The sequence below is a fragment of the Lichenostomus cassidix genome, chromosome 10 (genome assembly GCF_008360975.1).
Source record: "Lichenostomus cassidix isolate B80296 chromosome 10, HeHo_3.0, whole genome shotgun sequence".
Classification (NCBI taxonomy): Eukaryota; Metazoa; Chordata; class Aves; order Passeriformes; family Meliphagidae; genus Lichenostomus; species Lichenostomus cassidix.
In genome coordinates, this window is record NC_139491.1 from 18440212 (window position 1) to 18467500 (window position 27289).

A 27289-nucleotide genomic window follows, 5' to 3' on the forward strand; every position below is an offset into this window, starting at 1 on the left:
TTAAATTCAGGGAGACAGCCGGGGGCACAAAGCAGGCGTGGGGGTCACGGTGTGAAGAGGTAGAAGTTTATTGGAATATAAACATTCAGATAACCTGTAAGATAGAAAAAACCCAACAACAACATATACAGACACTTGTTGGAAGGAGACGTTGAGGTATTTATCCACCGCCTAGGCTATCACATTTGTTTTTATTTACTTATTTTATTTTTTTTTTTTTTTAATTTTAAATAGGTAAGAAAACTAGTAGCAAGGCTGCTGCAGCTGTTTGGAGAGAACCTCTGATGGCAGTCCCTTCGGAACGGAAAGGACTCGGTGTGACACGATTTGGGAGCCGAGCAGGCACACGCAGCCTCCCCCCTCGGCCCAACCTTTGTGCCTCCCCAGCAGCTCCGGAGCAGGCTCGGATTTCCCGAGCTGCCCCTGGAAGCGAGCCGGGGGCCGGCCGGGGATTGCTGGCCGCTCGCTGCCAACCCTCGGCCGGTGCGCGGAGCTGGGGAGGATGGAGCGGCACTGCCAAGCGGAGCGCTTCCCTCGGCAACATCCTACTCGCAGCATCGAACCCTGAGTACTGCACTGGGCTGGGCAGAGGGGGCAGCGCGGCCCCGCTCGGCCTCCCCCGCTCTGCTGCTGGTTTCCAGCACCCCACCCCAGAGCCTGGCAGCTCAGCAGGACACCCACGGCTCGGGGTCAAAGCCAGGCTGAGGGGAAGGGGGAACTCTTCACAGTCTGGGTGGTCCTTTTCACCCTGCACTGGGAAAGGACCGGTTTATTGGTGCAGCTTATTTAACTGAGGTATCTGTTACGCTTCCCGACCTGATTCTTTCCCTGAATTGGATACAAAACAATCTGTTAGTCCCTGGCTAGTTCCAGTCTAGGTTGAGTAAAGCTTATAAACATTAATACTCTAGTAGTGTCCAAGCAGTTCAGTGATTCGAGTGCCTTTCTGTGCAAGAAAACACGACGTTAGCAAGTGAGACAAAGCAACCCCACCCCGGAGCAGCCTCTGCCCCCCAGGGCCGGGCAGCAGAGCAGAGGGAAAAGCAGAAAGTGCCCCAGTCCCACTCAGAGGAAACAGCCCCAACCCCATCCCCGAATAAAATAAAACAAAATTTAAAAAAACAAACAAAACAAAACCAAAAGAAAACAAAAACAAAAAAGGGGGGAAATCATCTGGTTGAGTCCCAGAGGCTGTAAAATCCTCTGGGAGTCAGCGGGGATGAAATGCTGTGGAGCCTGTGGGGTCAGCCTGGCTTCCCCTGCCACAGGGAGGGCACCACTCCCTCTGGAAGCAGCCGGATGGGACACCCGGCAGCAGCATCCCTCTCAGGACATGTGCATTCCCACCTCTGAAGGAACCCCAGAGAGCCCTCAGGACTGCGGGGCCAGGAGAACTCTGGCCATAGTGTATGAAGCAACAAGGACAGAGCCCAGAGCTTGGGAACATCAGGACAGCAGACAGATCCAAGTGGAAGGATCATCCCTGCCCTGTTTTCCCGCTGTCCTGCCATGCACATGTCCTGGGATGATGCTGGAGCACGGGGAAGCCACTGCTCCTTTGCTCAGCCTCGTTTGAACTTCCTGTCTTTGGTGATCCATTTAAAAACGAAAACAAATAAAAGCAACCACAAAGTCAGCAAACCCACCTAGTAAAACCCCAAGCGATAGGATATGCCAATACTTCCTGAAGAGGTTAAAAAAACCAACCCAACACAAACAAAAGCAACCCAACAACAAGTACATATCTGAGGTATTTCGTCTGCTCAAAAAACCTGCCTCGGGCCTGGAGCGCGGGAAGGATGTCACCAGGGCAGGAGGGGTGGCAGGGACGTCACCAGGGCAGGGGATGGAGCGAAGGCCACGGGGACAGGGGGACAGCATGAGGCCACCTGAGCAGCTGATTCAGGAGTCAGGGAACTCCAGGGAACTCCAGCTGTGCCTCCAGCTGGGGGTCCAGGGAGAAAAGGTGAGGAAAGGCTCGATTCCCTGTGCTCTGCATGTCCCCGGAGAGCCGCAGGTGTCCCCTGGTGGGTCCAGATTTGGGTTCAGAGCCCCAAATCCCCCCTGTGTGCCACATGAACCACAACCCCTGCACCGGTGCCTGGCTGGATTCCATCACCCCTGTCCTCAGCACACAGCCCTGCAGAGCTCCCAGAGCCACCTCGGGAGAGGGAAGCTGCTGCAGGGAGCCTGGAGCCACCCAGGGGACAATGCCACAGGGGCAGAGCATTGGGACACGGAGCCCCAGCATCCTCAGGGATCCCTGGGGAGCTCCTCAGGGGACACAGGACACATCAGGGGCATTTGGAACTCGGCCCAAAGCCTGAAGGCAACAGGAGGGATGAGGTGGCACCAGGCAGAACCGAGCGGTGCCAGAACCATGGAGAGGAGCAGGAAGGAGGCTCAGAAACCTCCTGTGAGGACACGGGGACACAGCAGGAAGGGACACAAGCAGTTGGCCATGGGAGGATAGGGCCAGGTGCTCCCTGGCTCTCAGGATTGTCAAACACGGAGTTGTGGGTGGGGAGAGCCCTGGTGGCCCCTGGTTCCAGGAGAACCAGGATTCCCTGCCCAGCTCCGGCTCTTTCCCTGCCCTGCTGACATCGGCTCTGGAGCTCATCCCTGATTGAGAAACGCCAGGTGTGCCCCCCCTCCCTCCCTCCATGCCAACACCCAAACCCTGGGAGGAGGAGGAGGAGGAGGAAACAGAGCAAAAGGGAGGAAGGAAAGTGGGGGAACAAAGCAGAAAAGGCCAGACAAAGAGATGATGAAGGAAAACTCGCTGGCATGGAAAGGTTCCACCACCACCACCGTCATCATCATTATCATCATCATCATCATCCCCTTGCTGGCCAGAGCAGGTTCCTTGAGATGAGGTATCTGTGCGGCTCCCGGCTTGTTCCCGAGCCGGGCTGGGACACGGTGCCCGGGCTGGGACACCCAGGGGGGGACACAGCGCCCGGGCTGCGGCACGGTGCCCGTCAGAGGGACCAGCTGGTGGAGGGCTCTGCGCTGGGCGTGCCCCGGGACGAGGTAGGGCTGGGGGAGCAGTGGGAGCTGCTGCTGCTGCTGCTGCTGCTGCTGCTGCACGAGCTCTGCGTGCCCGAGCCGGCCAGGAGCTGCACCACGGGCTTCTGGGCAAACAGCACCCCTGGGGGCACAGAGCGGGGTTAGGCAGGGTGGAGTTCAGGGAAAAGGCTTTCCCACCCCAAGGATCCCAGCCCAGCGGGGAGAGGCTCAGGGATGGGGTCTGGTCTGGCTCCTCAGTCAGTGCTCATCAGGGAAGGGATCCCTGGCTCTGGGGCCTGGCACCAGGATGCTGTCCCTGCAGCAAACAGATCCCAAATGGCTTCTGCCTTTGGAGGAGAGGAACAACTCCCACTGCCCAGCAGAGCCAGGATTCCCACCTGGGATTTGCCAACAAAGGGGAACTGCTCCAGCCGAGTACAGGGAGAGCTGAGTAAAGCCCCTCCTCAGGCTCCTTCCTATTGACGCTTCCACAGTGATTTTAAAATCCTTCCCTCGGATTTTACAGCACTGACACTGAGGAAAAGGTGCTCATCCCACCCAGGCCAGCCAAGGGAACAGGTGGCAGGAACCACCCCCATCCCACCCATCCTGCCCCCACAACAGGGCTCTCCCATTCCCAGGGGAGTCTCTCACCAGCATAGGTGGTGCCATTGATCTCCACAGACATGTTGATGCTCCCGATGCCATTGGGGGACAGGTTCAGCGCCGCCGCCGCCGAGTCAGCCTTGTCTTGTCCCAGAAGGGAGGGAGGCAGAGTTAGAGGGCAGTGATCCCATTCCTTAGAGGGCAGTGATCCCATTCCTTAGAGGGCAGTGATCCCATTCCTTAGAGGGCAATGATCCCATTCCTTAGAGGGCAGTGATCCCATTCCTTACAGAGCAGTGATCCCATTCCTTACAGAGCAGTGATCCCATTCCTTAGAGGGCAGTGATCCCATTCCTTAGAGGGCAGTGATCACATGCCTTACAGGACAATGATCACATGCCTTACAGGGCAGTGATCCCATTCCTTAGAGGGCAGTGATCCCATTCCTTACAGAGCCACGATCCCATTCCCTGTGCTCCCCAGAGGTGAGGTGAGCACAGCCCCCATGCTATCCCCTCTTTGGGGAGGAAGTCCCCATATGATGTCCACGCTCCAGAGCAGCTGGATCCCTGGAAGTGCCCCAGGCCAGGCTGGACAGGGCTTGGAACAGCCTGGGATAGGGGGAGGTTCCCTGCCTATGGCTTTGAGGTCCCTTCTAACCCAAACCATTCCATGAAAAAGCTACAAAGGTGTTGGAAGTGCTTTGGTGAGGCTGGGAGCCTGCTGGCATTATGAAATCTTTCCCTGAGGGTCAAATTCCCATTCCCCTCCCAAGGAAGGGCTGGGAGCACACGATATAAGCCCAGATTTAACTCTCTGCTAGATTTTGGGCGGCTGGGAGCTGCTGTGGCTTAGTGTGCTCAGCCTGCAGCAGCTCCTGTGGCCACTGGAGGGAGGGAAAACCCTGGAACAGTCCATGAAAATCGGGATTTTTCTCCATCTCTTCAGCCTGGGCAGGGATGCGCAGCTCTGGAAACAGTATTGGATAAAATCTGTATTCCCTTTTCACCAGCTGTTTGGGTTTGGATGTGGAATTTATGTGGCTGCAGAGCTGCCAGGAACTGGGAATCCCAATCCCAGCTGCTGCTGCTGCTTCATAGCAATCTGCTTTTTTGGCCTTTTCTGTGTTTGAGACCAAGCATCTTAAACCAGCACTGCTGACCAGCTCGGAGCTTTGGGAACGTGGCAAAGATAAACTGGGAACATTCTGAATCTGGGCTGGATTTGGATGGATAATAAGCCCAGCGGGAAAACCCAATAAAAAAACTTTAACCTCTCTGTGTCTGGAGCCATGCCAGTCCCTGTGTGTGACATTCCAGGCTGGAAGCTTTCCCTCCCTACCACATCCCAAGGTTTCTGTGTGTCTTTGCTCACCCTTGCCGTTGATTTTGATCCTCATGGGGATCTGGCGGGCCACGCTGAGCAGGTTGCGCTGCAGCGCCTGCTGCACCAGCCGCTGCTCCTCGTCCGTCAGCCGTGCCGCCTTCTTCTCCGGGGGCTCGCCGGCCTCCAGCCGCTCCCGCAGCTGCTCCAGGGTGCCTGTCCTGGCGGCCACCGTGGCCTGGGGACCGGCCAGCGGCACCGGGAGGCGGCTGGGCATGGACACGGCCAGGGGCACGCTGTCACCTGGGCGGGAGAGGGCACTCAGCACCTGGGGATATTCCTGACCCCAACGCTCCCACATCCAGGGGATAGAGCAGGAAACATCCTTGGGATATTCCCAACCTGCTCCCACATCCAGGGGATAAAGCTGGAAACATCCTCGGGATATTCCCAACCCCAGTGCTCCCACATCCAGGGGATAAAGCTGGAAACACCGTCAGGATATTCCCAACCCCAATGCTCCCACATCCAGGGGATAAAGCTGGAAACACCCTCAGGATATTCCCAACCTGCTCCCACATCCAGGGGATAAAGCTGGAAACATCCTCGGGATATTCCCAACCTGCTCCCCCATCCAAGGGATAAAGCTGGAAACACTCTGGGGATATTCCCTGCATCCAGGGGATAAGGCAGGAAACACCCTGGGGATATTCCCAACCTGCTCCCACATCCCAGGGAAAAAGTGGGAAACACCCTCAAGATATTCCCAACCTGCTCTCACATCCAGGGGATAAAGCGGGAAACACCCTCAAGATATTCCCAACCCAAACACTCCCACATCCAGGGGATAAACCAGGAAACACCCTGGAGATATTCCCAACCTGCTCCCACATCCAGGGGATAAAGCTGGAAACACTCTGGGGATATTCCCAACCTGCTCCCACATCCCAGGGATAAAGCTGGAAACACCCTGGGGATATTCCCAACCTGCTCCCACATCCCAGGGATAAAGCAGGAAACACCCTGGGGATATTCCCAACCCCAACACTCTCACATCCAGGGCTAAATCCCAATCCCCACCCAGAGGTGCTGTCCTGGGGGCAGCAGGAGCTGACCTTTCCTGCCGGCCGGCGATGCCCGGGCGGTGCCGCTGCCGCTGCCCGACGCCACGGCCAGGATGGGGAAGCGGATTTTGGGGGGGGAGAGCAGCGAGGGGGGCGCCGGGGGGGACGGGGAGAAGCCGAAGAGCGGCGAGCTGTAGCTGGGCCGCCGGCCCTCGCGCCGGTTGCCATCGATGGCGGCCTGCAGCTCGGCCGGGGAGCTCAGGGACTTCTTCTCGCACTCGTAGGCGTAGAGGTACTTCATGTACCTGCGGGGAGAGAGAGGGAGACTTCAGAGACAGGGAGACTTCAGGGATGTGGGCAGAGGGAGAGGGACTTCATGGACCTGGGGAGAATCAGCCAGAATTCCCTCCCAACTGAAATATTATCTATAAATCCTCCAGAATTCTCTAACAACTGAAATATTATCTATAAATCATCCAGAATTCCTTCACAACTGAAATATCATCTATAAATTGTCCAGAATTCCCTCACAACTGAAATACCATCAAAGGATCATCCAGAATTCCCTCACAACTGAAATATCATCTAAGAATCATCCAGAATTCCCTCACAACTGAAAAATTATCTGTAAATCCTCCAGAATTCTCTAACAAGTCAAATATTATTGCTAAATCATCCTGAATTCCTTTACAACTGAAGTATTATCTATAAATCATCCACAATTCCCTCACAAATGAAATATCATCTATAAATAATCCAGAATTCCCTCACAACTGAAATACCATCTATAAATTGTCCAGAATTCCCTCCCAACTGAAATATCATCTATAAATAATCCAGAATTCCCTCCCAGCTGAAATATTACCTATAAATACTCCAGAATTCTCTAAAAAGTCAAACGTTACTGCTAAATCATCCAGAATTCCCTCACAACTGAAATATTATCTATAAATCATCCAGAATTCCCTCACAACTAAAATACAATCTAAGAACCATCCAGAATTCCCTCACAGCAGAAATACTACCTTTAAATCATCCAGAATTCCCCCACAACTGAAAAATTATCTATAAATCATCCAGAATTCTCTAACAAGTCAAGTATTACTGCTAAATCATCCTGAATTCCTTCACAACTGAAATATTATCTATAACTCATCCACAATTCCTTCACAATGAAAATATTATCTAGAAATCCCCCAGAATTCCCTCACAACTGAAATATCATCTATAAATCATCCAGAATTCCTTTCCAACTGAAGAATTATTCATAAATTGTCCAAAATTCCCTCACAACTGAAATACCATCTACAAATCATCCAAAATTCCCTCACAACTGCAATATCATGTGCAAATAATCCATAATTCCCTCACAGCAGCAGATTCCCAGAGCCCAGCCCTTCATCACCAAGGCTCGGTTTCACCCTGTTCAATTTTACAGGGATTTTACTCCCACCAGTCTCTCTGGTCAGTCAGTCTTCCCCTTTTCCTTCCCTAATCATGCACAACAGGTTGGGAAAACCAATCCTAGTGGGAAGGAGGAGCTGAATTCCAAGGAAATGATCAGGTTTATCCCTCAAGCCTAAAATGAGGAACCCTCCCTCCTCCCTGTGCCGAGGGCTCTTCAGGGACAGACAAGCGCAGGAGGCAGAAAGGCCGGGAATGGAGGGAGGTGCAGGAATTCCAGGCGGGAATTGCAATTCCCGACTCACTGTGTGCGCAGGGTGAAGGCGGCGCTGGTGATGGAGGTGGGCAGGTTGAGGCCTTTGGTGATCTCCCTCCAGATCTTCTTGTTGATGATCTCCACCAGGCCGCCCTTCTCGGTCACCAGCTTGTAGAGCATGTAGAGGTCCAGGATCTGCTTGGCCATGATGGGGATCCTGTTGATGGGAGTTCCTGTGGGGAAAAACGGGAAGAAGTACTTGGGGGGATCCATCTCCCTCACAAATTTGGGAATTTGCTTCTCTGTGGGGGAGTCAATGAGGCAGGAAGGAGCAGCCACAGGAAAAAATTCTCCTTTCCGTGGAAAACCCTTTCCTGTGGGCCAAGGGAATTGTCAGCCCAATAAAAACCTCCTGGAATAGAAAGAGGGGAAGTGGGGACTATTGAAAGCGAGGCACAAAGGGATCGGTTTTATGAGCTTGAGGATAAAAATCCCGGCTGTGCTCGGGGAGCTCAGCTCCCTCATTGCCCAGGCTGTGTGCTGGGAACAGCAGAACCCCGGGAATCACAGCTCTTGAGAACATCCCTCCCCCGTGCAGACACAATTCCATCCTCCCTCACACTTGGAACAACCTGCAGAGGTAAATACCGGCTGCTCCTCCCACTCCTTTTCCCTGAACGTATTCCCAAACAATTCCCTGACACAGCCACAGCAGCTCTGAGCACCTCAGAACACTGAGGAGGCCAAACCCAGCTCCCGATCCATCTTTCCTGCTCAGTTTTGTTGTATTTCGGGTTAACATGGAAGAAAATCGGATTTTTTAACCCCTCAGTGCCCCTTTAGCAGCTCCTCGAAGTGCTAAAGCCCAAACTAACGAGGTTTAGGCATGGAGAGGAAGGAGGAATAAAAAAAGCCGATGTGGCAGAGGTTGTGTTTGTCTGGGAATTCTGTCCCGGATCAAAGGCAGCATCCTGTCCCCACAAAGGGCAGCCCCAGCCGGGCAGGAAAGCCTGGGAAGGGACAGCAGTGGAATCCTGATCCCAGGGGAGGCCCCTGGCAGCCCCAGGTCCCCTCAGACCCCGCAGCAGAGCGTTTATGGCCCTATAAACGGGTTTGTTCCCTGCAGATGTCCTCATTACACATCCAAGGGGGATTTTATTCCCTGTCTTTTCTTTGGGAAGCCTGTCAGGCATTAGCTGGTGGTGCCAATTCCCAGAAGTTAATGACACGCTGGATAAAACACTGTTTTTCCAGCTTTGAAGGGCTGGAATTCCCATCAATTCCAAGTGTTCAGGAGCAGCTTGATCAGGTTGATTTCAATTTACATCCATCCCATCCTCTTCTCCTTGTCCAAGCAGTCCCTTCTGTGCCCATGGAGCAGCAATTCCAGCAGCAGATCCCTGTCCTGCATTCCAGAGGCACAGATCCCTCAGGGAGCACAGAGGGAATTCCAAATCCTTCAAACCCCCCAAAATCCTCGATTTGCCCTGGTTTCCCCAAGGCTCCCTTCTGTCCTGGCAGGCTGGAGCAGGGTGACAGCAGCACAGGATCCGGGGAAAACCAGGAATCAGGGAATGACCAAGTTACCAGCCCTGGGAATCAGGGAATGCTCGAGTTACCGGCACAGGATCCACCGGGAATCAGGGAATGCTCACGTTTCCAGCCCTGAGCTGTCACTCATCAGCTGAGCCACGGCAGCCCAGTCACACCCACAGGGAAAACACGGAAATATTTCCTGCCAAAGGCTCCAGGAAGAGCCAGGGCTGGGGGTTTCCACCCCAAAATCCCTTTTTTCCTGAATTAATGGGAGCAGCAAAGCCTTTGCTGGGCTGGGGAGGATGGAGTTCCTCTTCCCCCCAGCTCGAGTGTCCCAATCCAATTTAGGGAATGGCATTAACCTGTCCAGAAGGGACTTTCCTGTAGCTCTCATCCAGATGGACAGGGAAAGGGAATTCTGCTCACACAGAATTATTAACAAATATCTGCCCTTTAAGATCCTTTAATTTACCCCAAACTCACTTTTACCCTTCTGCCGATGCCCCCAGCTCAGCAGCTGGGAAAATACATTAATTATTCAACCAAAGGATTAAGAGGACACAAATATCACCTGGGGAATCTGTGGGGAATAAAGGCATTTCCAGGGTGCTCAGGCTGGCTTTTAAACAGGGCCAGAGAGCCCTGAAATTCCATTTAGAAATAAAATTTAGCTCAGCTCCATCGGAATTTGTACAGAAATACCCATTTATAAACACAGCTAAATAGGGTTATACAAATTACCTATATAAAGGTAAATTGCCTGTATATAGGTAATATATAATTTATATATAATAAATATTAATTACCTATATAAAGGTAATATATAATTTATATATATAAATAGAAACAATAGATATAAATACATAATATATAATATATATATGTGATGTGTATTATATATAAAATATGTATTATATCTATTATATAACTATATAAAAATATAATTTATAGGTATGAATTACCTATATAAATAGGTATTTCTATAGAAATACACATTTATAAACAAAGCGAAACGTTTATACAGGGAACCTAAGTTTATCTGCTGAGACAAAAACCTCAAGTTTGGTTTTTCCCCTGCGTAAATTTTTTCTATGCAGCTGAGAAACCTTACAGCAGGGACAGAACTTCTGTTTGAGTGTGGAGATGGAATAATTCCATTTTCCACGCGTTCCTACAGCGCTGCCATCAGTTCCACCCCGCGGATCCCGCAGACAGCGAGTCCAGGTTGGACCCTGGAGAATTCCCGGTGTTTTCCCTGCTCTGGGGTGCCTCTGCTCCCCCAGCCCTGCCCGAGGAAGGCGATTTCCAAGGGTTTCTTGGGAAGCCCAGCACAGGAAGGGCTGAAAGGCGAGAGCCCGGGCCCGAGGGGAGCGCGGCGGATCCTGTCCCAGGCTGGGCTGTCAGGGCCGTGATGGATTGCTGGCATCTGGCAGCGCCAGGATTAATGAGCCCGGGGCCAGGGGGCAGAATTCCAGAGGGAAAGGTCAGCGGCCGGGGGCACGGCACAAGACTTGTTGCCTTTTGATGGCAAACTCGTTTTACTGTACGCCCAACCCTCCCTCCCTCCCCGAGCCCTGCCCGGCTCTTCCTCTCCCGGCTTCCTCGGAAAATGACTTTTCCCCCTTTCAGCAGCTCCATAACTTGGCTCATCCCAGCCAAACTGGGCGTCTGTTCCCACTGGAAAAGGGGAGATGCAGAGCTGATGAACACTGGGGGAAAGCAGAGTCAACTCCCGGTTTGCCGAGGAGGAAGGTGGCCACAGTCCGGATTTCTGGGATAAAGGCTTTCCCTGGAGGAAGGCTGGCTGGAGCCATGAACATCTCCAGCCTTGCAGGGAATTCCTCCCCTTCCAAAGCCTCCTCTGTCCCAGGCAGACACAGTGGGAGCCTCAGGATTTATCCAGAGCATCCCCTCTGTGCCCTGCTCTGGAAATCTGCTGGATTTGCAGCCTCCCCGAGCTGCTGGAGGGGCTGAGGGAGCTGTGAGCCCCAGGAAAGCTGGGAATGGCCGGGTTTACCCCTGGAAACAGCTCCTGGAGAAGGACTTTGGCAGATCCAAAGGCTCAGGGATCAACCTCGGACTCTCCTCTTCCTCCCCATCCAACACCACCCCAGGGGTTGGTTTTCCTCTTCTCCACCCTCCCTTAGCCAGGTTTTGGAGTCAGACCTCCACCTGGAGATGCAGGCTGAGGAAAACTGCCCCCAAGGCTGGTTTTCATGGAATTCTAGGGAATTGGAGGGGTTTGCTCAGCTTTCCAAAGCTAGCTTTGATGGAATTCTAGGGAATTGGAGGGGTTTGCTTGGCTTTCCAGGGCTGTTTTGCCTGAATTCTAGGGAATTGGAGGGGTTTGCTTGGCTTTCCAAAGCTAGTTTTGATGAAATTCTAGGGAATTGGAGGGGTTTGCTTGGCTTTCCAGGGCTGTTTTGCCTGAATTCTAGGGAATTGGAGGGGTTTGCTTGGCTTTCCAAGGCTGTTTTGCCTGAATTCTAGGGAATTGGAGGGGTTTGCTTGGCTTTCCAATGCTAGTTTTGATGAAATTCTAGGGAATTGGAGGGGTTTACTTGGCTTTCCAAGGCTGTTTTGACCAAATTCTGGGGAATTGGAGGGGTTTGCTTGGCTTTCCAAGGCTGGTTTTGACGGAATTCTAGGGAATTGGAGGGGTTTGCTCAGCTTTCCAAGGCTGTTTTGCCTGAATTCTAGGGAATTGGAGGGGTTTGCTCGGCTTTCCAAAGCTAGTTTTGATGAAATTCTAGGGAATTGGAGGGGTTTGCTTGGCTTTCCAAGGCTGTTTTGACCAAATTCTGGGGAATTGGAGGGCTTTGCTTGGCTTTCCAAGGCTGGTTTTGACTGAATTCTAGGGAATTGGAGAGGTTTGCTCAGCTTTCCAAGCTGGAGATTCCCTGCTCTCCCCACACAGGGATTGATTTCCCCACCGTCCATCCCGGAGCCTAGTCCTGCACAAAGAGCACTTTAATCACACCCAGCTCTGCTTTTCCAATCACCTCCCACATTCCCTATCCCATTTCCTCGCAGAAGTGTCCATTTTATAGCCAGGAACAAAGGAGGTGAGAATCCCAGGCGTTTGTTCAGCAGGGAAACGTTGAAATGGCAATAAAGCATTCTCTGGAGTGAAAAGCAGGCAGAGAAAAGGCACTTTTTAAGGCACAACCTGGAACAGGTAAATAAAAAGCTGCTCTTCCCACTCTAAATATGTTCAGAGGAGATGCTGTGTCAGGCAGCCAAAAGGAACAGGTTTTCCCCTGGAAACTGGGGAAGTCCACAGGGATTGAAAATAATATTGAGCCAAATCTTGAGGAGAACTTCATGTTTCTTTGAAGGGAGGCAGAGGAATTCCGCGGGGCATAATTATAAAATATTCCAGGCTAAATGGAGGGAAAACTTGCTTCCACAGCAGCAAATCAGCTTCTGGTTTGCCCAAATTCCTCTCCAGGGACAAATCCTAGCCAGCTTCAGGGGTTCAGCCCGAGTTTTATGGGGTTTGGCTCTCCAGAGCTGGGACACAAAGCCCAGGGAAGCAGGGCAAGTCCCTCCCTGTTCGCTCAGAGCCACAGCTGATCCAGCAGGGCATTCCCACCATTCCCAGCTCCCAAACAGGGATGTCAGCACCTGATCCGGGAGCCTGCAGCCCATTAGGGCTGATCCACGAGGGTGATCCATCAGCTCGGGGTGACAGGAGGCACCTCTGAGCTGCTGCCCCTCAAAGGGCTCCGCCGCCTGATCAGATTGCAGGGCTGGGCTGGCACAGGGGGGACAGCCTGGAACCTGCTGGGAATGGGATCTCATGGAGAGCTGGGCCTGGAATGGAGATCCCATAGAGAGCTGAGCTCCTGGAATGGGATCCCATGGAGAGCTGCAATCCCTGCAATGGGATCCCATGGAGAGCTGGGCCCTGGAATGGAGATCCCATAGAGAGCTGGCCCTGGAATGGGATCCCATGGAGAGATGGGCCTATGGAATGGGAAGCCAATAGAGAGCTAAAATCCCGGGGATGTGGATCCCATGGAGAGCTGCAATCTCTGGAATGGGGATCCCATGGAGAGCTGACCCTATGGAATGGGGATCCCATGGAGAGCTGGCCCTGGAATGGAGATCCCATGGAGAGATGGCCCCTGGAATGGGGATCTCATAGAGAGCTGGGGCCCTGGAATGGAGATCCCATAGAGAACTGGGCCATGGAATGGGATCCCATGGAGAGCTGCAATCCCTGGAATGGGATCCCATGGAGAGCTGGGCCCTGGAACAGGGATCCCATGGAGAGCTGGCCCTGGAATGGGATCCCATGGAGAGATGGGCCTATGGAATGGGGAGCCAATGGAGAGCTGCAATCCCGGGGATGGGGATCCCATGGAGAGCTGCAATCGCTGGAGTGGGGATCCCATGGAGAGCTGGGCCCTGGAATGGAGATCCTATGGAGAGCTGGCCCTATGGAATGGGGATCCCATGGAAAGCTGGCCTCTGGAATGGGATCCCATGGAGAGCTGCAATCCCTGAACCTGCCCTGGAATGGGATCCCAGGGAGGGCTGAGCCATGGAATGGGGATCCCATGGAGAGCTGGGCCCTGGAATGGGGATCCCATGGAGAGCTGAGCTCCTGGAATGGGATCCCATGGAGAGCTGGGCCTATGGAATGGGGATCCCATGGAGAGCTGCAATCCCTGGGATGGGGATCCCATGGAGAGCAGGCCCTATGGAATGGGGATCCCTTGGAGAGCTGCAATCCCTGGAATGGGATCCCATGGAGAGCTGCAATCCCTGGAATGGAGATCCCATGGAGAGCTGCAATCCCTGAACCTGCCCTGGAGTGGGATCCCATGGAGAGCTGCAGATCTTCCACACAAAGGTGGATGCAGAGCAACACTATCCAATAATTCCCAATGAATTCCTTTTAATTTGGGCAAACCCCAAAGCAAAGCCCCGAGCTGCTCAGACACCCTTGGCCATGACTGAACCCAAACCAAAGCCCCTCTAAGCCAGGACCAGGCAAACTCCTCACACTCTTTTCCCATTTATTCCTTCCAATGGGATTTTTCTCTGGAGCCAAAGCAATATTCCCTCTAACCCACCATTTCTGGCTGCTTAAAGGGATAATTAATTATATGAAATGTTTATTTTCATATGACAGATTTTTTTTTTTTAGATCTTTCCAAAGGGAAGCTCCCAGGCTTTTTCCAAATTAGAGAAAATAATTCCCCCGTGTGCCTGCAATGAATGGAAAAATAAATCCATTTTGATGGATATCAAAAAAAAGGGGGAGAAGTTTGGGTTTTATGGGAAGGACCTGCTGCCAACTGCTTCTAAATAATTGGAATTTGCAGGTGCTGGATCTGATGGAGGCTTTTGGTCACCTGGCACTTGAGGGGGACAAGCAAGACATTCCCTGCAGGAGACCCAGCTCCTCCCCAGCCACATCCCAGGAATCAAACCCCCACCCAAGGCAGGTTCCAGCTCCCCTCTCATCCCCCTTTTCCAGCATTATTGCTGCTCCAGGGCCGTTTTATCACTTGCAGCTGGGGGACAGCCTGCTGTGCTGGGGACCTGCATGTTTGATGTGCATTCCAGCTCTTCCATGGCTTCCCATTCCCAGGGGATCCCTAAAGCCATCCCGAGCTTTTCATCCCTGGGCAGCTCCTGTGAAATCTCCCGTTTATCCTCCCCACCAAGCTGGGCTCGGCTTGGTTTCTGATCCCGAATCCATCAGCTCCTGCTCCTGTTCCACCCCTGTTTGCACAGCAGGGATGTTTTATTGGCAGAGCTGCTTTCCAGCCCCTTGGACACGAGGTGCAAAGTGAGCAGCTCTTCACACGTCCCAGCTAAAAACCACCCTGCTCTCAGGAGAAAGGAGCCAGGTTTGGGGTTTTTTTTGGGAACAAGGCAGCTATTCAGCCTTGGATTGGGATGTTTGGAGACCAGGGAGGAGAAGCAAAGCCTGAATCCCTGTGGTTACCCCACAATCACTTGGCTGAGCCATAGTCAGATGTCCACACTCTCCCTGCAAGCCAAAACCCTGGGAAGAGCAGGAACGGGAAAAACGGACATGCAGCTGCTAAAAAATCACGCTAGGTGAAAATATTCCCTCTGCAGGAAGGCTCAGCAGCTTGGATTAAAGTCAGAGGAGAAACCACCTCCCAAAGCTCAGCACACACCGCCCGGTTTTCCCTTCAACCTGGAGAAACTCCCTGGATTCAGTAAATCCAAACATTCCCAGCTCCTCTCCCCCGTGCATGCCGAGCTGTTCCCTTTCATCCCCAGCCTTCCAGCAGGCAGGAAAACGAGGGAGGCTGCAGCTAACAAGTGCCCAGCTGATTAAAGCCGAACTCCTCCAGCTGGTGAGCGGCCTGGGAGCGTGGATATCATCCATAATTAACAGGGAATGGGAAGCAGACACTGGAGCACGCAGAGGATTTCTCTGGAGGTGTCCATGGCTGCCAATCCCACCCTGTGCTGCTGTTATTCCCCACAGGTGAGCTCAGGGAAGGGAATCCATTCATCCTGGCTCTGCCTCTGTGCTCAAAAGGCAAAAATTCCAGCAAAAAAACCATCCTCAGCTCGGGTTTAACAGCTTGGAAGGGCTGGGGAGGGAAAATCCACATGGGAAAATGGGTAATATTGGTTGGGATCAGCCTCCTGGAGGGATGGATTGAAGGGGCAGAGCTCCAAGCTGGCACCCCTGGAGGGGCAGGAGGGCACCCCAAACATTCAGGGTGAGTATTTTATACAGCACCACGTTTAAATACATTTTAATGATCCAAAGTCTGGGGTTTGATCACTGGGGACAGAAAGAGGCTTGGGTGACACCTGGGACAGGTGACAGCATGGGCAGGAATGGGGGAAATCTGCACACAGGATTCCTGACAAGCTGGGAATCCCCAGGAAAAGGTTCCTGGGATCTACAGGGCACAGACAACACCAGCACTGAGCCAAAAGGTCAAGAAAAAGCTGCAGGACGGATTTTTCTTACTGCTCTCCTCATCTCCCGAGGGAAATCCCTCAAGTTTTAGCTCTGCTTTTCCACCTGATCTGCATGGGCAAGGCCTGGGTTTGTTCCTCCAGCCTCAGGAGGGAAGAATTCCCTCTCCTGCCGTGATTTCAAATCTCACTCACCCCTCTTCTGCATGAAGATGAAGAGGTCGTCCAGGAATTCCTTCCGCTCAGGATCGCTGTCCAGTTCGTAGAGCTGGGGGGAACAAACCCAAATGAGGACACAAATCCATGGGGAGACAGAAAAAAAAGGGATGTTTGTTCCTTCCAGGGTGCTGTTTGCACTGGGGGGGTGAAAGGAGAGCACAGGCAAAGAGGGGAAACAAGGAGAGGCTCCTTGGTGGCCACAGAGCAGTGTGACAGTGACAGCTCGAGGACCCTTGTTCAGCCCCTCAGAGCTTATCCAGGCACAAAGGCTGGCATCCTGAAGGGATTCCCAAAGTCATTCAGGTGGGAAAAGATCTCCAGGATGATCCAATCCAACCTTCACCTCAGTTAATAGCTACAGAGCAGGGTTGGAAGGCACCCAAAGGGGATGGGAATGATGGAGACGAGCTGGGAAGGACAAGGACACAACCAGAAGGGAGGGGACAGCGGTTTGGGGCACATCAGTGGCCCCTCTGTGGCACTAGAGAGGCTAAACCCCACTCCAGCCTCTCCTAAATTCCCAGTTCCCTCCTGCAGGGATTGTCACATAAGTGCTGAACTCCCAGAGGAGGGAGATGAAAGGACAGAGCTTCCCTGTGTGCCTGGCAGTGCCTCTAAATAAACCAAAAGCCTTCCAAAACACCAGGAGCCAGCCTAGAATCAACCTGCTGCAGGAATAATCTCTACCAGAAAGGCTTGAAACCCCCAAAGAATTAAAATAAAGCTCCTTAGGCAGTGTATCTCAAAAAAAGGAGCTGTATGGGAACATGAATCCTGGGTTTTCCTGAAGGGACAGGCACAAGTGTCACCCTACAGCCACTGCAAAAATCCAATTTGCACCTCTCAGCAATCCTGTGGGGCCAGGCAGGAGTCAGGCTCCCAGGATTCCTTGGGAAATATCAATTCCAGCCCCTCTATGGGCACTGCAGCTCCTTGGTGCTCATATGGTCCCAGAAAAGAGGGGCTTTTGGGGATGAATTCCTGGGAAATGTGGGGAAAGCAGAGCTTTCAAAGAATCAGGAGCTGCCTTAGTTTAAACTGAATTCCTCCAGCTGCTGTGACACATTCAAATCCAGGAGCACAGGATTCCAGGGGGGAAATGTCCTCCCAGCTGAGGAAAGCCTTGACTGGAGTTTTCAAATGTCCAAATTAACAAAAATGTTAATTCTCAGTCCAAACTACCCCAGTGCAAGGCAACCAAACAGCTCCAAACTGCAGCACAAAGCAGTTTTCCCAAAAATTCCCTGCAGGGAGGGCTCTGTGGTCACCCTCTGTCAGGGATCAGGGGGAGAATTCCCCAAATTCCCCCTTTCCCAAGATCCCTGTGCCCAAACCAACCTTGGCAAAGTCTCGGGAGATCTCCCTCCCTCGGCATCCGTCGCCTTCGTCGCTCCAGGTCACACTGCCGTTCTGGGGAGGCAAAAAGGGAAAGGATGAGAGATTCCCAAGAAAAGGCTGCAGGGACGATCCCAGAAGGGTTGAAAATGTGGATTTTTAGGCAAAAACACTTGGAAAGCGGCTGCTGGCTCAGCCCAGGGGGACAAGAATGGCGGGTGGCACTTGTGCTTTTGTCACAAGGCATTCTCCTGGAATCCCACACAAAATGGGAAGTGGCATTGCACCTCCCAGCCACATTCCCTCATCTCCCGATGGGAAGGATGCCAATTCCTCTGCTGGAATGAGATCCAACACCTGCAGAGGTGCTGCTTTTGCTCCTCATGTCCATCTTTTTATCAAGGGTGCATCCCAAAACCCCCTGGTGAAAGGTGTCACCCTCCCTCCCCACTCTCTAGGTGACACCTGGAAAAGCCCTGCCATCCTTCCCTACAAACCCAGGGCCAGAAGGAGGGGAATAATCCCTCTGGAAAGCTGCTTGCCAGCCGAGGTGCCCTGAACTCCTGGGAGGATGTGGATTTTCCCTGGAGAAATGGAAAGCTCGGCTTTGCTGGATTAAGGTTCATTAGAAGGATTAGTCTGGTTGGGCTCTATTCCACTTGGGACATCACCATGCTGGAATGGTCACCCAGGGCTGGAAAACGGCAGCTCCAGCTCTGTGGAAGGCCAGGATGATCCTGGAATAAATCCAAGCATCCTGAAAACACCAACCCCATGAAAGTCCCAATCCAGTGTGTGTGCTGGAAAAGGAGCCAAATACACCTGGCAAATCCACCCTGCCAAACACAGGGAGAGAAAAGGCTCCAGCACCCTCAAAAGCTGGGAATTCTGGGGGTGCTTCAACACCCGAAATCCAGGAATCATCTGGCTGTGAGCCACACATTGAATTAGGGAGATGACCAGCTCTGGTCTGCTGCCGATCCCAAGGCCTGGAATGAGCTCCCTAATGCCTGCTGATTTGGTTTGAGCCACTAATTCCTGCTGGAAAGTCAATTATCCAGCGAGCCCCATCAGCTGAGAGCCATTTAATGGGGGATTATTGCCACTTCTGTTGTGTCAGCTGTTTGCTGCAGAGGATCAATTGCCAGCCCTCTCCAGGAAGGGATCCCAGGCCGGGTTTGCTTCCAGGAGGATTCATCCTGCTGTCCTTTCTCCCGGAGCCTCCCTCTCCCCAGCAGGGATTAAACCCGTGGTTTTTGGCTAATTATGGAAGCACCCAGCTGCTCCTAAAACCCCACTGCCTGTTCAGTAGGATCAAACCTCTGGGAACTGCTAGAATCCTTTCCTTTCTGCCTTCCAGTGGAAGGAGAAGGAGGCAGCAGGAATTTCCCATCCTGGACTTTCCACACTCCAAGGCACAGGGATTTGGGAGGGTTCAGCTTTCTGACCCTTTCCTTTGGCTGTTCCCTTCCCGAGATTGCATTTAGATACAAATCCAGGGGGCAGAACTTGCTTCCACGGGGAATTCTGGTCCTGCTGAGAGCTTATTCCGCTACATTTGAGGGCAGGGATGAGGGAGAGGAGGGGTTAAAGGAGACAATTCCCTCCTCCCAGTGGGTTTGAACCTGGGACAATTCCCAGGAATAAAACTTCTAAAGGGGTTAAAGACTCTTAAAAAGTTAAAAAGTGAAACAGAACGAGTTTGGCTTGTTGTCTGTGCAGAAAAAGGGTGATTAGGGAAAAATAATAGAGATAACAAATCCATCCTTCTTCCCACAGCTCCACGCTGGAATCTCGGGGAGGGAAAAGGAGCTTACAGGGAGCTGGAGGCACCAGGGCTTGGCCAGATGGCCACAAAACCACAGGGACGGCTCTCACCTGGCATGGCACAGACTGACCCGAGCTCAGGGCAGCTCCAGCACCTCCTCCTCCAGAGCTGGGAGCGTTCAGAGCCATTCCCCACTTGCAGGGGATCAAGAGAGGGGAATAAAGCTGGATTAATCCTGGGAAAGGGCCTTTTCCCAGCCTCAGCTTGGATCTGGAGGGAATATTCCACTCACCACAGCCTTCGGGCTGTGAAACCCCAAATATCAATCCCAGCAGAGATTCCAGCACAGGGAAATCCCCACAGAACAAACTCCCTCCTGGCTGGGCAGGAGCTTTGGATCAACTTCCCTGCCATTCCTGCTCGGAAAACACAATTCCTCCATGCTGGGCAGCCTCCTCTGCAGGAAGGGCAGGAGAAATCCATACATATATCCCCTCAAACCAGAGGGGAAGCCCAAGTGGCAGAAGGAGCAAACGCTGCTCGGAGAGGGAGGTGATTCCCTGGGGAAAATCCTGCCTCTCCCTCCTCCCCTCTGCACCCGGGGAATTTGCTGATGTTCCACAAGCAGCCCTGGCTGAGCCACAGGTGAGGATTCCCTGCAGGAAAAGGGGCTGGAAGTGGCACTGGATGTGCCCAAAGCCCGGATGGAGAGGGACTGGGAAGGGCTGCCCACATTCCCAAGCTGCTGGCAGAGTCCTTTCCCTGTACCACGGACACCTTGGGGACACCTTGGGGACACCTCGGGGACACCAAAGCCCCCCCGACTGCCCCCTCCCCACACAGCTTCAGCAGCAATTCCCTCCAGCCCTATTTTGGGATTACTCCCTAAGCACCTGGAATATCTGATTAGAGGGAAGCTCAGATGTCCAGAGCAATTTTGGTTGCCAGCCCCACGCCGGAGTTAACCCTGAGCTGCCGAGCAGATGGAGGAGGAGGAGGTGACAAACACCTCCAGGACAAAAACCTGCAAACAAGAGGAATGAACACCTCTGCCATGAAATCCAGGCTCGTTCTGCACCTCCTCACTTCAGACAGAGGTTTTAGGGCAGGAATCTGCTGGAATACCCACCCAGGGATGAGGCAGCAGGGCCAGGGAAACCCCTCCCTGCCCCGTGGGTTGAGTCAATGCAAAGGGACAGGGGCAGCAATTTCAGGATTATCAGGGAATCCACAGAAATTCTTTCTGCGGGCAGAGCTAAGCCTTAGGAAGTGAAACAGATGCTCCCAGAAAGAAAACTGTTGTAGTACAAAGGCTGATAAGATCAGGGCTGCTGCCCCGAGCTGCAAGTTCTCAGGCACGGGAGCCAAGGGGTAATTACTGCCCACAGCAGCTCCCCCGGAATGGGAATCAACCCTGCCCAGCCTTCCTAATAACAGAGCTCAATTCAACGGCTTCAAAGGCAGCCCTCGAAAACATTTTAGTGATTTCAGGAATGGCAGGGAGGATGGGCAAGGGAAGGGAAGGAAGGGCTGAGGTTTAACCGATTAATTACCTTTTTTATTAAGCTCCTTTTGTGTGCTCCCGTGAGCAAACAGGAACCTGCTTCCTCATCCTTGAGGAAAAGCTGGGCTCTCTGAGTGCCTCCCGTTCCCAAATGCTCAGAGGGATTAACCCAAACCTGAGTGCCAAGGCTTGTTTAGGGCAGGAAAAGGGAGCTTCACTGCCAGCCCAGAGTTCCTGATTTACACTGGAGTGAGAAAAACACAAGAGCAAGGAAACAACACATTCCAGCTCTTCCCACCTCCTGTCTCCAGCCTGAATTCCTGGGAGCTGGCACTGAAGGAGACAAGCTGCCACTACTCCTATAAATAAGTGTGGCACCTGAATAAATCCTAAAATGAGCTGTGTCTTCCTTGGGGTATAAACGAGCTCCTTTTCCTGCCCGTGGATCCAGCACAGCCACTGCCATCTAACTCTAAACCCCTGGAATTGTGGAGAGGGAGAGCTGGGGGAAGGAACCCTCTGAGCCTAAACCAGGCACTTCAGGAGGAGCACAAATGAAGGATTCAAATCTGCCTCTACAGCAGAAGAAAAACCAGGTGGGGAACGAGGAATCTCCTCCTGCCGCAGCATAAAAGGGAAAATATCCAGTGACACCCAGAAGGACCCAAAAATCCAACCCTGAATCAGGCCCTGGGTATCTGGAATAACCCCAGGGCCAAACCACAGTGTGAAAATGCCACTTTTCTACGGCTGGGACCTTCCTTCTCCTGGACTGAGGGCTCTGTCCTGAGCGATCCCTGCACACCCAGCACTGGAGGCACACATACTTCAGCTTATGGAATCTCATTCCCGAGGCCTGCAGCAAAGGCACAGCAATTATTTTAAGCTGACTTATCTTAATAAACAGCGTGACCTCTGCGAGGGTTTGGGTCAGGATTTTACTGCTGATTTCTGGGAAATCCCCCAAAACTGGAGCACAAACCATTCCTGGTGTTCAGTACTTGCTCCATGGAAAAAGGCATCCAGCAGCAGCTGATGCTTGGAAATTTGGGATGAAATCTGGGATGAAATCTGGGATCTATTCTCACATTCCTGGTGCTGCACCAGCCTCAGTGGGATGGGAGGAAGCAGCACCAGCTTTCCTGCTTTCCCTGCTCAGCTTTCCCTTTTCCAGGAGCTGGGAAATAAAGCCATTTGTTCCCCCAGTTCCACGAGCATCAGGCATTCTGCATCCCAGGAATACTCCTGGAGCAGGGCATGGGGCTGGGGAAAGAGGCTAAAAAGAAAAAACTAATTCAGGAATATTTTAGAAGCCAATTTCCCTGTTTTATCCTGGATTTTCTGCCTGCTAAAGACAAAGACTGAAAGAAAAAGCTCATGCCTTGAAATGAAAGATTTCAGGGAATTAAGTGACCATTCCACATGATTGTACCCCTTTCCTGCCATGCCCCCCTGGTTTATTCCCCATGGATCCCAGCAAAAGTGGGTTTATTTTTATTTTCATTTTTCCTGCCGAAGCTTTAGGCACTTTGAGCTCAGATTAAAGTGGCCTGAACCAGACAAAGCCGTGACCTCCCAAAGCACATCATGCCAATTGTAGATAATGCTTTATTCCACTTTTTCTCCCTCTTCCCCACCAGCTCTTGCTGGTTCCGTGGCCATGGCCTGGCCAGAATGACCAGTGAGGTCTGCAGGGCTCTCCCAACAGCAGCAAAGAACAAACCCAGCCCTAGACTCAGCCGGGGTTGCGTGGCTTTTCTAACAAAGTGATCTCTTAAGACCCAAGCCCTGCCCTCTCTTCCCCACCCAGAGCCCTGAAAGAGGAAGTTTTCACCACTCCCATCCCGTAAATTCTGAGGCAATGGCCCCTGACCGACAAACCCACCTCGTTTCCCCGCAGGAGCTCGGGCAACTCCCTCTCCTCCACCCAGCCCCTCTGTGGGAGCAAACACGGAGAAAAAACAGCACTGACTGCTTCCCCTGCGGGTTTTCCAGCCCTGGGACTCCCGAGGCCATTCCCTGGGGAGCTCCTGCCACGTGCAGGGCTGTGGGGACACCCACCTGCTCTGCAGGAACAGCTGGGGACCAGCAGACCCCAGTAATCCACCGAAATACCCACTTACAACCAAGGCAATAATTCCATGATCCCCCGGCACTCGGATGCATGGAGTAGTAATTCTTCAGTCAAACATGGAATTAACCTCCTATGAGGCAGCAGCAAGCTAGCTCCTTCCTTCCTTCCTTCTTCCCTTCCTTCCTTCCCACACATGGAATAGAAAGTGGCTCTGCCTCCCAGGATCAGGGCACGTTTCCCTGCCTGCCCACAGCACCACCCAGAAATCCAGGATTCCAGCATCCCGGAGGCTTGATGAGAAATGGCTCTGGTCAGATGGCAGCAGGGATGAACAAACCACCGGGCAAGACCTGGGGAATGCCCCACAAAGGGAGCTCCTCTATCCCAAGCTGGAAATCCCTAAAGCCAAGTTCTTATGGAATCTCGTTATAAAAGAGAGCACGCCAGGGAAGCGTCACCTCCCAAAGCACTTCCAAGGCTGAGACCTCCTCAGGTTGGCTGGAAATGGTTGTTTTTAGGAGGAGATTTTCTAGGGAATGCTAAAAAGGGATTTAGGGACCCCTAGGAGGGTCGTTTTCAGGGAGTGGGGCACTGACCTGTTTGAGCTGCTCGTCCAGGCGCCAGCCAGGCCGTCCCGCCGGGGCCCCGGGGTGCTTGGCAGAGTCTTTGCCCTGCTCCTCCTTGCCCTGCTGGGCCCCCCGCGGGTGCCCCGGGCCTGGCACGGGGCTGGAGGCCACGGCCACTCTTTGGTTGGGATGGGCAGCTTTGGGAGCACGGAAATACTTGAGGGCAGAGCAGCTCTCCTCGCCGGTCACCTCCGCGCCGTCCTCCAGCTCGGCGCCGTCTTCCTCATCCTCCTCCTCCTCCTCTTCCTCCTCCTCGTCGTCCTCATCCTCCTGCTCGGAGTTCATGCTGCTCTGGTCGAAGGGCCGGCCGGCCGCGGCCGCAGGGGGAGCTCTGGCCGGGGCAGCGGCGGGCGATGTCCCCGGGGCGCGGCCGCGGGGCTGCGGCGGGAACGGCGGCGGGGGGAACGGCACCTGCGGCTCCCGGCGCTCCCGGCGCTCCATCGGCACCGCCGGCTGCTGCTGCTGCTGCTGCTGCTGTTGCTGTTGCTGCTGCTGCTTCTGCAGCTGCTCCACCACCGCCTGCAGCTTCATCCCGCCGTTCGCATGGCTGGCGGGCCCGGCCTCGGGAGGCGCGCGGGATCTGCCGGGGAGACAAACGGGGGTGAGCGCGGGGTGCTTTCATCTCTGCCCCGGCAAGGGCAGCCACCGAGAGCAAAGCCGGGGCTCTTTCCTGTGCAGGAGACCGTGAAACAATCAGCTCTGCCGTTAACAGCCTCGGGCTCCGGCTCCCATTCCATCTGCAGACTGGGTAATTGTGTTTTTGGGCCGGGCACTGCTCTGCTCTGCTCTGCCCCAAAGACATCGGCCCGGATGCCTTTGTCCAGGCACAAGCCTTCCACGCTTCCCAAAGAATTACTGCTGGAAGGTCAGGTTTAGGATTTGGTGCTCGTGGAATACTGCCTTAAAAGGAGACAGCCAGGATGAGCTTGACCATATTTATATAAAAGCCAGGCAGGGATTTGTCACGCAGGGCTATCCCTAAATTCTTCTGTGCTCTCGCTCTGAGGCTAAATTCTTGCCGTTTTGAACGTTAAAAATAAATATATTTAGGCACTCTTTTTCCCAGGGAGGTGGAGATGGGAGCACAGCAAAGCCCGCTGAGCACTGAGCAGCTCCAGCCTCGGGATCCCGGCTTTCCCAGCGCACCCCAAGCCCCATCCGTGCCCTCCCTTCAATTTTCCCAGCCCGAGGAGCCCGGGAGCTTTCCCAGCTCTCCATTTTGACCTGCTGAGCCAGCACTTGAGCAAAGACCAACAGCACAGCCCCCGGCTGGGAGCGCAGCTCGGGATCAATCCTGGAAAGACGGCGGCGCCGTTAATCCCAGCCGCTAAAATCACCCGGCGCAGTTTGGACTTTGTGTCCCCCACCGGCCCTGCTGGCAGAGATCGTCCTCCTCGCGGGGAAGAGATGGTCAAACACATCCCCCTGGCTGCCCCTTCGAGGCTGGTGGGTATCCAAACACGGCCAGCTTGGAGAAACAAAGGAGAAGCCAACTCCAACCAAGCCCCGAGCTCCTGCCACCTCCCACCAGCCAGCACGGGGCTGCCCCAGCCACACACTTGGGGGAAAAGGGATTGTTCTGCAAAGAAACTGTTCCAAACAGGCAGGATTCTGCCCTGAAACAACCGATAACCTACCAGGCAGCAGCTTTTCGAGTGAAAGACAGCTTCCAGCGTGCCCAGAGCATCCCTAGGTGGTCAGGCAGCATCTCCCAGATAAAGTGCTCCATGCCAAACTCCTTTTTCCCTCCCTCTCTCTTCCCTAATTTTTCCCGGGGCAAACTCTTCCCCGCAGGAGCAGCCCAGCCCCAAAAAGCAGAGCCCAGCAGCACGTTTCCCTGCGGGGCAGCACCACCTGCCAGAGCCACCCCACCGAGGGGATCAGCGGGGCTGGGGTGTCAGCAGCCACCTCCTGCAGCTGGGGACAGCCTGCGACACCTCGGGAGGGGAAACCACCCCTGGCTGGGTGTTGTGGCAGCGGGGTGTCGCCTGTCCCGCCCGGGGGACAGCTGAGGGGAAAGGAGCCGAGAGCGGCAGAGCACACCCGGCTCAGGGGGAGCAGCAGCCAGGAATGTGGCACCGGCGGCTGGGCACAACGCTGGGGCACGGCAGGGCAGGGCAGGGCAGGGCAGGGCAGGGGACGCGGGGCTGCCACCAAAGCCGCCGGGAAAAGCGGGATTCGGGGACAGCCAGCGCAGCCCCGGCAGGCATTGCTGCCTGAATTCACAGCCGGTTCGAAGGCAAACAAGGCGATTTGCTGCCGATAAACGGCAGCTTCAGCACGGAGCTCGAGGTGACAACCGGAACGGGAATAAACCCACGGACCCATGGCAGGTTTTCGGAGGCGTTTCACGCCCTCAGCGGGGATGTTTGCTCACTCCTGGTGGCCCTGCCCGACTTTCTGCGCCACTCCCGTCACTTGCTGCGTCCCTGCCTCGCTTGCTGTGCCTCTCCCTCACACGGCACGGCAAGCACCGAGCTGCCCCAGCCTCGGCGGGGCTTTAACCCTGCGAGAGCCCGCGGTGGATGTCCGTCTTTAACGGGCGCTTCCATCCCGCACCCTCGGATTCCCGTTCCTATCCGGTTCCCTCGGGAAGCTTTCCCCCGAAAGAGTTAAAGCCGAGCAGCACCGCGGGCCGGGAAACAGCTCATTCGCGATCCCCCCGTTCTGCCGCCTCACGGGCAATGACCGAGCCTCCCAACCTCGCCTCCCCTCAGGCGGCAACACGACCCCCGAACCGCCCCCTCAGCACCGCTCGGGGCCTCCCCCGCTCTTCCCCCGTTACCTCCCGTGGCGGGTCCCGCCGGTCGGTGCGCGGCCGCCTCAGCCCCTCCTTCCTGCCCTCCTTCCTCTCCTTCCCCTTCCTCCTTCCCTCCCTGCCCCCTCCCGCCCCTTCCTCGCCCGGCCGGAAGCGGCGGAAGCTCCCGCGCCGCTTCCGGGAACGGCGGGCTCCGGAAGCGGCCGGGCGGCGGCGGGGAGGGAAAGCGGCAGCCAATGGGAGAGCGCGGCGCCGGGCGGGTTCCGGTTCCGGGCGGTATAAAGGCGCGCGCGGGGCGCGGGCCCGGCAGTCGCGGAGGAGGCGCCGCCGAAGGCTGAGGCAGCGCGTGAGGGTGAGCGGCGCCTGGAGCGTTCCCGGGGCTGAATGCGCCATCGGGGACAGGGTTTAGGGGTTCCCCCCGTGTCTTTTTGGGCTTTGAGAGGGAGCTTAGAGGTCGCCCGGAGTAGGGGTTAGGGTCTCTTTATGTCTGTTCGAGCCCTGAGGGTGGGCTTAGGGGCCTCTTTGTGTCTCTTTGGTCCTTCACGGTGGGGTTAGGAGTCTGGCAGGGGTCCCTTAGAGGTCCCTTTAGAGGTCCCCTTGTGTGTGTCTGGGCCCTCAGCGGGGGATTTAGGCATCCATCTCTCAGGGGAAGGGATTAGGGTCCCTTCATGTCTGTTTAAGCCCTCAGAGGGGGTTTAGGAGCTCTTCAGGGTAGGGTTAGGGGTTCCCCCATTTGTGTTCGGGCCCTGAGGGAGGGTTAGGGGTGCCCCCATGTCTATTTAGCCTCCTAGGGGAGGGTTCGGGTCCACCTCATGCCTATTTCAGCCCTTAGGGGAAGTTATGGGTTCCCTTCGTGTCTGTTCAGGCTCTGAGTGTGGAG

The 27289-nt window shown here is 54.2% G+C and overlaps 2 protein-coding genes across 2 annotated transcripts in view; one reads left to right on the forward strand and one right to left on the reverse strand.

Moving 5' to 3' along the window:
* Positions 1-44: 44 nt before the first annotated feature.
* On the reverse strand, positions 45-26553 carry ARID3B (AT-rich interaction domain 3B). Its single transcript, XM_085071033.1, has 9 exons — positions 26437-26553; positions 23622-24231; positions 17683-17754; positions 16321-16393; positions 7712-7895; positions 6054-6307; positions 4990-5241; positions 3664-3759; positions 45-3151 (listed from the first exon to the last, which is right to left on the reverse strand). Exons 2-9 carry the CDS (start codon positions 24180-24182, stop codon positions 2982-2984), a joined length of 1662 nt encoding a protein of 553 aa, XP_084927159.1. The 5' UTR covers positions 24183-24231; positions 26437-26553; the 3' UTR covers positions 45-2981.
* A 55-nt stretch (positions 26554-26608) lies between these two features.
* LOC146432897 (actin, cytoplasmic type 5) overlaps positions 26609-27289 on the forward strand; it is a 2686-nt gene continuing 2005 nt past the window's right edge. Inside the window, exon 1 of the mRNA XM_085071041.1 lies at positions 26609-26761. The gene's annotated coding sequence lies outside the window, so the exon portion shown is untranslated. The remainder of the gene's footprint in view (positions 26762-27289) is intronic.

Coding starts and splice junctions, on each gene's coding strand:
- ARID3B (XM_085071033.1), bottom strand. CDS start 24,182: ATGAAGCTGCAGGCGGTGGTGGAGCAGCTGCAGAAGCAGCAGCAGCAA. Junction 17,755..23,621: donor TGGACGAGCAGCTCAAACAG/GTCAGTGCCCCA, acceptor TTGCCTCCCCAG/AACGGCAGTGTGACCTGGAG. Junction 16,394..17,682: donor TCTCCCGAGACTTTGCCAAG/GTTGGTTTGGGC, acceptor TGTTCCCCCCAG/CTCTACGAACTGGACAGCGA.